At 28.9% G+C, this 12,029-nt stretch overlaps 1 protein-coding gene across 1 annotated transcript in view; it reads left to right on the forward strand.

Moving 5' to 3' along the window:
• LOC111618763 (protein SMG9-like) overlaps positions 1-12,029 on the forward strand; it is a 50,436-nt gene that overhangs the window by 25,511 nt on the left and 12,896 nt on the right. The window contains exons 8-9 of the mRNA XM_023360337.1: positions 7,295-7,380; positions 8,030-8,130. Of these exons, the coding sequence (XP_023216105.1) occupies positions 7,295-7,380; positions 8,030-8,130 (187 nt within the window). The remainder of the gene's footprint in view (positions 1-7,294; positions 7,381-8,029; positions 8,131-12,029) is intronic.

Here is a 12,029-nt window from a genome sequence, read left to right on the forward strand (position 1 = left end):
TTGGAAGCAGTGGATGTGCCATTTCCCTTGTATTTTCTAAAAAATAAATACATTTTAATTTTAATTATATGAAAATAATCGCACAATATTTTATTATAACCACATTATGTATCTTATTAAAAATTTCCATACTACACATGAAAAAAAAGATAAGATTGCTATTGTATATTCGAATATTAGTGGCGGAGTGGAAGCGCTGAATTGTCAGCATCCAAAAAGTCAGATTCGCACATTCGCTTTACAGAGCACCAACCTCACCCAGTTTAGCGGGTGGAAGCCTAGGACCTCGGATGGATGCTACATGTATACCGCATCCAATTCTATCCAGGACTGGTTCCGGACTGTGTTAGCCACCTGCCCACTAGATATTTGGCCGCCCTCGCCCGCTTACATGAATCACAAGTAGATTTATAACTTAAACCAACCGATAAGAATTTACTGGTATGTTTTTATGATAGTTCTGTATAGTTGACAGAAGTTTAAAAAAAATTCATTAAAATATTTGATATTTTTATTTCGCTCTCCCATCTTATATTACTCACGGATTTCAATGTTAAACCAGTGATGTTACGATTTCGTATATCCCATCTTTAAGGGGATGTAGAAAAAAAACGTGTACAATTCTTGTACAATGTTAAAAAATTAACTGTTACTTTGACAGCATTATTTACAACTAAATTTAATGAATGAGAGAGATGCATGAGGTACAGAAAAAGCTCAGGAATTTATTTTCCTTAAATTTACGATTTATATATTTGTTGTCGTAAAAATTTGTCTTTCCACTTTTTTCCGAGACTACAAATATTCGAGTACAAAGTAACTGGTTTCGACTTATTTCTACTTAAGAAATAGTGAAATAATTGAGAGATTAGGGAATTGGGGACATAAACAAAACCCTGTTGAAAGAGCCGGAATATTACTTAAAAGCTTAACCAACCCAATCTCTAGCTGAGTACAGCGGAAACTGATTTCTTCATAATATTAGACATAATATAAACAGAAATTTTTCCAGTTCAACGAGAGTGACCGAAAAGTTGTAAATTTTGGAAATTCCCGTGGACACCTGGTCCTAAAACAAATTAGTTAGAAAACAAATGACAGACAATCTATTAAGTTTAACATATTTAGATTTTTACAGCTATGGTGAGAAACATTTAAAATTTACAACAACCCTGTCGCATCCTTTGAGATATACTAGTGATGTGACAAAAGAGGCATTTGACATTGACTGGTATCGGCACCCTTGGGATTTGGCATCCCGCGTGCATGCACGCACCACACACCTAGCAGGACCGTCTCTGATTCCACTCATAGGGAGCTATTTGACTAAGATTTAAAAGTAAAAAATATTTTATGTTGTTTTTATGTATGTTTCTTACAAAGCTATATTTAATTATAATTTTTTTTTAAAAGTATATTCATACAATTGAAGAATATTTTGTACCAGGTATGTAAATCCACCACACATTTTATTTCACCAAGTAAGTTTTTATCATTTTATTTTTAATTGTAGTCCTTATATCGTGGCTGGCGATTCAGAATGTAATTGTGATATTGAAAATTTATTTTAAAAAAGTTTTGGCTCAAGATCATATAATGAAAAAGAAAACATTATTAAAAGAGAAAGGCCAATGACTAAGTTAAATATAAACACTTCAATAAAAAAATTTGTTTGACATTTTCACGATAAAATGGCTTTGTAAATCCATAAAAATGCAAAAATTGTTTTGTTGGCTTGCCTACTATTTTCAAATGAAATTAGCGTGTGGAATAAGAATGGCTTTGACAATTTAGCTGGCAAAAGACACGAAAAATCGTCAATTCTTTCGTATTTGAAGCAATTTGGAAATCAAAGAGGAATAGAATTTAACGTTAGGAAATAATATAAAATAAATATTAAATTATAACGAGATAGTTATGGCTAATAGATATATTTAAATTAATATATGTTATATGTTTTTATCAAAGCAAGAATCGGCATTTAGAGGGCATAGGGAATCTATTGAATCTAATAACAGAGGTAATTATATTGAACTTTATTAATAACTATTAATAACTATTTATTAATTACATCAGATAAACAATTTATTAAAAATGCATTTAAAGAATTAACTGATTGCCCCTGGAAGTCAGCTTTTTACAGAAACACAGCTTCCCTATCATCAAATGTCACGGCACGCCACTGGTACATAAATATTAGTAATCAAATACTTGTGATTATTCAGTATATGTGATTAGTTAAATAATGATAAATGAGTGGGAAAAAAAATTAATTGTATTGTATAAAAAAGTAACTACATTGGTAGTGGTGCTTCGTTCTTTGGGATAATTTAATTCATTCTGAGAGGCTGTTCAAACTTTGAATTGTTTGAAATCAAATAAATTTTTGCCATTAGAAATAATGGAAAGTGAATTATCCATTTCCAGACCCTAACAAAATCCAGTTTGATAAACTTAAAACAGCAAATACACATACCATATTTTTGCAGATTGTCCAGCATGTCAGTCTTTGTGGGGGAGATCATGAGATCAGATATTTCTATATGGTAAAAACTGGTATGCTGGTTTAAGTGAGGTTATACATCCCTCTATAGAGGGCATGTGAAACTTACAAATGCCAGCTTTTATTCTAAAACTGTGAAACTGTCAGCATTATGTCAAAAATCATGATTATCTGTTTTGTTTCTGCATTTTTCATGTCTTCTTTCTAATGATGTCAAATACTTGCAGAATGCTGAAAGTACTTTTTTTTAGTGTTTATTTTATTGTAATTTGATCCAAAAATTCAGAAACTCACTGTAAATTATCTCAAATTACACTGATTAACATCCACTGTGTGTGAAATTTGATAGGATGATGTTATCTTTCAAGTTAGGGTAGACTCAGTGCAACCCACACAAACTACTACTACTATTACACTAATGTTAACAAGCCACTAATTGTTTTATTGCTCTCTAAAAGAAAACTCTCTTCAGCCAGTCAAATTACAATGTTGTTATTTTATTGTACTTAGGATAATGTTTTCTTTAACAACTAGTTTTATTAGATCTGATTAATTTTATTTTTTAGTTGCAGTTCAGCTGATATGCTGGAAACCCTGTGGTTATCAGCATGTTGTTCTCTCAGTTGTATGCAGCATGCTGGTCAGTCTGCAAAAATACAGTAATAAAAGGTATCACTAATAATTAAATGCCCTAATAGTAAATTAAAACATGAAAACAATAAAGAAAATATGTAAATGCTATATAATGAAGTAAAAATTATCAATACATTTACTTGTTGCACACTGTTGACTTCAGCATCTTAAATGTGGCTGCCCAATTTGCCACTTGTGTACCACTTTAATGATAAGTTACTTTTTCATCTCAATTGTCATTATTACAACCTACCTCTTAGACTTTGTTGCTTCCACCACTTCTCAGATGCCATGATTAATAATTGAGCCCTTGTTTTGAAGAAATAAAAATTTTATTTAATGACATAAAGAGTTAAATCTACTGAGGCTTCTTTTTCACTAAACAGGAAATGGCAACACAATTTTTAAATTTTTTTTTTAAGCTTTAAACATGAGGAATAATAATAGTAATAATAATGCTAATGATACATTAAAATAAAAAATAATTTTGTTAACATAAAAAAACTAAAATTATAAAAGTTTGAACCTGAATCATTTAGCACCAGTACCTAGCATGTGCCACTTGGCTATTGTCATTCCAAGGAGACATGAAATTTTCAAAAGCCTATAAGCCAAATACTCATTTTTCATAGGCCTGTTTTTCAGAAACACTTGAGAAGTGGGTCCTATTATTTTGACAAACAGCTGTTTGTGTTTAGGGCTACATACTCACCAAGTTTTGTTTGAATCGAAGACCTGAACATCTGACCCTCTTCTTGTAAGCTTAATTAAAATTAATTTGAAGTGATTCTAACTAAAGATGGGAGTATTTGAATGCAAGAGTTGAGAACTATTCAATTGCCTATTCCAGTTCTGAAAACTAATAATAAGAAGACTGTATGTTTACTTAGCATGTGACCATTTCAATGGCATGGTCCAGAATTGTTCTCAGAATAAAGTTTGTGCTGTTGTGACTGTTTTATCTGAAGACAATTTTACTTATTTATTTACAAGTTGAATCTGTTTTCTGATTTATCCATGTTAAATTACATTCTTTGCACTCAAAATCCTTTTCTATTTGTGCAAGAACATGTTTCTGGCCTATAGTAAGATTTAACATAGGAAATTGTTCTATTTTAAAGAATTTTTTCTATTTAGACAGATTTCCATTTTATTCCATTTTAGACAAGTTTTACTTTATATTATTATAAATTACGAAGTTACTAATCTACTATTAAAAAATTTTGTATTGATTTCATAAATTAAATTAAATTGCATAGCATATCTTTATTACAAATTAAGACAGTTAAGGCTGTAGCATTATAGTGCTATAATGCTTCAAAAGTCCCACTTACTGCTTATGGTCTACTATAAATTATAAGTAGTATGCAGGACTTCATTTGTTAAATGCTGCATTGAGTTTTTTATATAGTCTAGCATTGTAATGCTATACATCAGGGATGGCCAACATGTAGACCGCAGTCGACCGCAAAGGTTTTGAAAGTAGCCCGCGAAGCTAAAGTTGAACAATTTGCTTTCACTTAATGTTTAAAAATCTTAATTCAATAATTCATTCTTACAATAATAGACTGTCTGTGCAACGTACCCATACTGTTTGTATTTATCCCGATGAACCATGCAAATGAATGTTAATGCAGGCGCATATAAAAATCCTAAAATTGTTTGCCCATATTCATAGTTGCCCGTTGACTATATTTTACCAAAAATGTAGCCCCTAAGGGATAAAAGTTTGGCCACACCTGCTATACATGCTACAATACCAGCTGCTATATATAACCTGGTCTGTGCCAGCCTTTAGTCATTTAATAGTTCTGATGATAAGTTTTTATATTAAACTGTATATTTAAGTGAATAATATCTGCAGAAAAATGTACAATATTAAAATGGTACAAAATTTGATCAATATTTGACCATATTTTCTGAATTGGTTATTTTGATTCTTGCAATAAATTTATTTATATTTCACATTGTGAAAAGTATGAGTGATGATGATGTAGTTTTAATACTCTTATTTCAAAATATTTAACACATTAGATTTATAAACATTGTGAGAATGCATTTCATGAATATAAATGATTTTATAGAATAGCTATACATTTATATATATTTTTTAGAAAGAATGAATAAATGGTGAAGATGTACTGCACCCAGTGATTGGATTCGGATGGTTTGCACCAGTTTGGCAGAACTAATTCCTAAAATATTTTTAATTTGCTGAACCAATTGTTAAAATTGTACTTGTGATATTTGTATAAACAATTTATTGCAAAAATCTGTGTATACATAAGACTGCCAGCTTTTTAACAGTTCAGTGCAGACTGGATAGAATGAAAGAGAAATGTCACACACTAGAGCAGTAGTTTTCAACTGTGATGCTGCAAAAACACTTCAGGGGTTCCACAAAATGGATTAATGGAAGAAGGCAATGCAACACTTTGTCCATCTGCTGAGGAGCAGTGCTGCCTAGGAGAACTTTCTGTAGAAAATAGACCACTATTTATGTGTTAGACTTGATGGAAACCAGAATTTTACATGGCCAGCTCATTAGTGAGATCTGAAGATAAAAACTTGTGACAAGTGTTTAATGGTTTTATCCATTTGGCCACTGAAGGTCACTGTTGCCACAAAATATAGTGCTGAGCAGTGCCATAATGTTAATATGTTTTACTAAATGTACTAAATGCTCAGTATCTTTATATTAATAAAGAAATAAGGCTGTCACAAGAAAAAATTTTAAGTTGAGGGTGCCACTATTGAGTTGAAAAACACTGCAATAGAACAAAAAGCAAGTGAGAATTTGTTGTTGTTGCAATCGCAATTGACCTGTCACAATTAAAGATCTGAAGTGATGGTCTCTTTACAATTTTTTATATTGCTTGCGGGCCCTTTAAAATTAACTACAATTAACATATAGGCTACTGTTGCCAAAACATTTTTTGACAAACAATTATTTATTCAGAAAATGGCAAATCTTAGTTATCAAATGTACGTTGAATGGGATGCGTGCATCTGCTTTGCCTGAAATGATCCCTTCATGGTCCCACTGAAACTGCTTTGCAGTTTCCTAGATGACCACAGACCCCAGTTTGAGAACCATCAATCTAAATTTAAGTTTTGTTAAGTAAATTGATCTTTTAACAATTATTGAATATTTTATAACAATAAATTTTATTCTGAGTTCATTAAAAATCATATTTTATATATATAGCCCATACTTAGTGCTTCTGTAATGGATCAAATTATACAATATGAAAAGAAAATACCAGGAGGTACTGATTATCATTCTACAGAAAATGCTTTACAAATGCAGGTATGTATATTGCATGGGAAAAACATAAAATAAAATTATATATATATAGTCAAACTTTTATATAACAAATTGTATCTGGGAAACATGCAGAATTTGTTGTATAGAATATTCATTAAATGGAAAATACACTAGGAGTGAAAAGAAATCAGTTTTATTTTCCATTGCATATAGTCTTGTTCTTACATTAATAACAAAATAAAGTAATAGCATTTTAGATGAAAAAATCAAACACAAAATATAATAAATATAGTATTTTTTTTAAATTGAGAAGAAATGTTTTGATGAAATGTTGAAAAACATTTTTTTACACTGTACATTTTTTTAATCAAGTTATTTCATTTAAAATGAACAATTCTAATATTAAATAATCAAAAATTCCGTTTTTGATTTTTTACAGTTATGAACAAATTAAAAACATGTATTTGAAGCTGTTTCAGCTTTGAATTATTGTACCATTATAGTACTATATAGTACAATAATAAATTATTGTACCATTATAGTACTAGTAATGGCAGTTAGGTGGTGATGCATTGTGGAAATAAGTCATTTTAACTAATTTGACACCTATCAATGTGAAAAATATGTTTTTATTATGTCTGGCTTTCAAAAGTTTTGTCATATAGAAATTAAACTTTACCAAATAAGGACATATTTAATTGTTAAAAGGACATATTTTCAACATTCTACAGAAAAATTTATTTAAAAGAGAAATTTATGGTCTAGACTTCATAATATGGAAGTTTGACTGAATATATATTTTTTAATATTATTTTTAAAATATACACTAGTAATATATACATTATGTAAATTCAAATTATAAATTAACTTTATGAAAAAATTTTTAATAGTCTTTACAGATAATTGCATTTTTAATGGCTGTGTGTCATACTATCATTTTAGTTCAAGATTGGTTTGTTGATCCAAATCTTCTAAGGTAATTTTTAGTAAGTTAATAAAAAAGGGCATAAATTAAATTTTAGAATTTAACTTAAATGTAACTTTTTTAAACTTAAAGTTTAAAAAAATTATACCAATGCATGAAAGTAAACTTGTTATTCTAAATGCTGATTGCTAATGATAAACTTATTAAGTTTTGACTAAATTAATTGAATAAGAGCTAACTTAAAACTAATAAAGCTATTAATATATTAATCATAATTGTGTAAGTAAGCAAAGCAAGATTTTTGTTTCAGTATTTCTGAGAATATTTTCATATATAAATAAAAATATTCTTTGATATAGAGAAACAAAAATTAATCATGATTAGTGTAGAAATTTTATTTTAGTGTTTGTTGGTTATGTGCAATTTATCAAAATGAATTGCTTGTTGTAAATTCAAAAATTTACATTTGGTGAAAAGTTTATTCATTTACTTATTTTTTACAAAATTTTTAATTTTTGAATTTATTATTGAACTTGATTTTTATTTTGGTTTTGCTAATTAGTATCCTTGTAGCATTTGTGATACTTTTTTAGGATAAAAAATTTTTTATTGATGTTTTCGGGTTTACTATATTTATTTTTATACATGTATATCTTGAAGTTTTTAAATGTACTGGCTAATTTGAAATGTAATTTTACAGATTTATACAATCTGCAGAAATGTTGAAACCAGCAACACCAACTAATCCACATGAAGGAACACCTGCTCCAGAAGAGAATACAGAATATTATCCTCATATAGGTATATCTCATATATCAGTTTTAATTATTATTGTATTACTTTTGAATATTTTAAAGTTATTTTCATAATTAATTTAATCATAATTTAAAGATGATTGATTTTATGTGAATGTTTCCAAACATATATATATATATATATATATATATGATTCTTATCAAAAATGAAAATTTATATAAGTATGCTAGACGCTTACAGAAAATTTATGTCAATGAATAAGCATACAGTGGGTGATAGATTAACAAACACAATTCGTTTCAAGACTGCATTTGCTATTCAAATTAACTGATTATCAATTTATCGTAGATTTTTATGGGAATTTGATTAATCCATTCTGGAGACTGAAAAAATAAATAATAAATTATACATATTTTTACTATGTTTATTTATATGTAATAATAAATATACATATATACACAGTCTTGCATTTTTTCAGTCATGTTTTTTCTGTTTGTGCAGTGTTAAAGAATCTGTCCAATGCTGATTGCTTTTCTTTCTTCTTCGGGATTTTTTGGAAGTAATTAATAGCATTGTTGTTGTAGAGATCCCTAAGCCTATTTACCTCAACTTGGTTTGGATGCCATTCTAAGACTGTTCTGATATCCTCCCACTTCTTCAAAAGATCTTTAATAGAGGTTGTTGGCATTAATCCTCTTTTTCAGAAGAAAACATATCTCGCCAAGTTTATTGGTGTTCTTCATTCAAGAGTTCTTGGCGTTCTTCTGTTGTCAGATCCGTTTCAGGTTCCATTATGAGCTCTTCAATGTTCTTTATTTCTCAGATGTGATTTTTGTTACTCCTTTAGCTGCTTGAATCTTCTTAATTATACTGTATCTTTCTTAGATAATATTGAACTACTGCCTACTGTAGACCTGTTTAAACCATACTGCCCAGCAACATCAGCATCTTCTACCCACTCTCTATCTTTGCTATTATACATTCACCTTTCGAAAATAAAAATTGACGCAAAACTTAACAAGTGCCCACCTGACAATCTCATGAATACTATAAAAGAATTGTTTCTGTCAGAAAAATAAAAGGCTGGATTTACAAGAGAGAATTTCAAAGTTCGGAGGAATACTATCCAATTAGTATATACTGGGTTGAATATTGATGTCAACGTCTCCTGCACTTCGAAAAGTTCCGACTTGTTGCCTGAAGACAATGGAAGAGTAATCAGTATTCATTATTTCGCTTCTTGTGTTTGTTCTGTGAGGTGTTTGTTGTCTGAACATAAAAATCTTTTGCGAAAGTGTTTGTTAACTGATTTGTTCATAGTCCGAACTGTTCATTGACCAATCACCCACTGTAGTTAAAAAACTTTTTAAAATATGAAATTTTAGGTGAGTGAAGAGGTGGCATGGATCAAAAGAATATTAAACATTATTAGAATACAATTAAATTTCTTATGATTTTCATTGATACAGGCTGCAGGTTAAATGGGATGAGAGCTGAATATTTTATAGTTAATTGGATTATATTAAAATATATAGTTTCCATTTTTTTTTCTTGGAATATTTTATTTCTTAAAATATATCCAATTATCACACAAAGCAACACAAATTTTACAGTAGAGAAAATTATTTCAATTTAGTTTAAATTAAGTGTTCTGATTTTAAATCTGAACTCAAATTTTTCTCATTTCACTCAGATTTTGAGATTATTTTTTTTTGTGATTTTAAGGTGTTTTTCTTTTTAAAAACTTATAATTATTTAGGTTAATACAGCATTAGGAAACTATATTTTTGTATTTTTACATAAAATGTGATTGATATATCTGTAATTATTAGTGAAAAGGAACATTATCAAACAGGTCAAATTTAATAGTGCCATTTGTCTGTAGGCAAGTATAATTTCTGAGTGTGCATTGATCATCTACTATTTTGTTGGCTCAAACACATATTTGATACTGGTGTTGAAAACCTTTCAAATTAAATTTTCCCTCTGAATCTTCAGCCAAATTTAATACATACTATGCTTCCTGTCTTTTGTTTATATTTGACATCCTTTCAATTTACCACAAATAAGTTGTCTCAACTATCCAAAGAACTTCTCTTACATTTATGGATATTATACTTTCCTATGCAGTGCAAGAAACTTATGTTAACAGTAAAGACATTAAAGTTATTTTGGCATAGTGGAAGAGATCAAGACAAGAATTTGGTACCCCAGTTTTTGCAACACATATTTTATTATGGGCACATGGCAAGAAAAGATCATTGTTTACAGTGTGTCTAATGTGGCATGAACTAACCATTCATTACTCTGATTACTATGCTTCAATGATTAATTCATTAGTCCATAGTCAAAAATCCTAAAGAGGAAAGTCATAAATATATTTCTTATATTTTATTTGATTTTGAATTCTTTAGTTTCAAGTTATTAAAATAAAAGTATTTTAAGTTATTAAACTTTTACTTGTTGTCAACAGCTTGTGCAACATACAAGCTAAATATGCCAGTTTTATATACATTTGATAAACTATTCAAATTTTTGTTTGATAGTATGCTTCTTTTATTCATAAATTTAAAATAATTAAAGTGCATTCATTGTAGTATTTTGCATTAGAATACAAGAACATAATCATACAGATTATATGTCTGTGATAACCATAAATATTTTTTAAAAATTCCTGGATATCAGAAAAAGTAAAGTATACTCATTGACAAAAAGTTATGTACCCAGATAAAATTGTCGCCATTACTGTAAACTTTGGCCTACAGCTGTGTTTCAGACAGGTGTTTAAATGATTACAGTTGTAATTTGATTACTTGGTAGGTAATGCCACTATAATACCTTAAAATTGCTATGCTAGTATCTTGAAAAACACTTTCAGAGAATTACTATTCAGAATTTTCAGTGTTTCTGTTTGGAGATCTTTAAATATAATACAGGCTTGCCTTATGAAATGGCTGATGGAGAAAGAATGCATCATCAAACTGAGAAAAGCGCAAGCCCCTTCGGACTGCGAGGCATAGGTGGTGGCCCACATTTCCCATGCCTTATGGCGCCCTTGGTCATAGAAATGATGTAATTTGAAAATAAAATTATTTATAAATGCGTATGTCAAGTTATATTTTTATTACGACACAAAATATATTTAACAGTTTTTGGCCACTGTGCTGAGTGAGACATTGTTGAAACAAAAAAAGTTATGCATTCCATCATGTACAGTATCATTATTGTATCATGTACAGTATGTTCCATCATAAACAGTATCATTATTTGCCAAGTGCAAATCAGCAAATTCGTAAAATTTTTGTTTATTTTGAACAATCCGGATAATAGAGGTCCGGATAATCGAGGTTCTACTGTAGTTGAATAGATATATACAAAACAAAATTAAGTACAAAATTCAAATAATTAGATTTTCAGTATATAATATACACCTAATCCTCTTTTTGTGTGTGGTGGATACATTCCAAAGAATGCTGCATAAAAAAAATACAGTATATACATTCTGTAGAAAAAATGCTTGATAGGATCCATAACTTCAATGGAACGAAAAAATAAGCAATTTACAGAAGAAAAATGAGTTTTTTTTATTCTAATATCACTTATTATTACTATATTTACATACAAATAATGTTAGACATGGTAGCATAAGAAACAAAATCAACATACAGTATTCACTAATATACAAACAGTACTGTACTGCGCTTAAAAAAAAGATAAATGAACTCTCAATTTAGAAACATATAATTTTAAAACCAATCTTTCAACAAAAAGAGTAGTTGATTTTTTATATAAAAAAAATAGATTCTGTAAAAAGAGGGTTAGTTTTTTTTTATCAACTGTGTTATTTCAAAATTGCATAAAAAAACTAAAAAGAGAGGTAGGTGTAAAATAAAAAAAAATAGAAAATAATAATAAAATTTACACCTATCAGGTAAAAATACAAA

This window comes from Centruroides sculpturatus, unplaced genomic scaffold (assembly GCF_000671375.1).
Source record: "Centruroides sculpturatus isolate CEXI.00-Female unplaced genomic scaffold, Cexi_2.0 scaffold188, whole genome shotgun sequence".
In the NCBI taxonomy this organism is placed as follows: Eukaryota; Metazoa; Arthropoda; class Arachnida; order Scorpiones; family Buthidae; genus Centruroides; species Centruroides sculpturatus.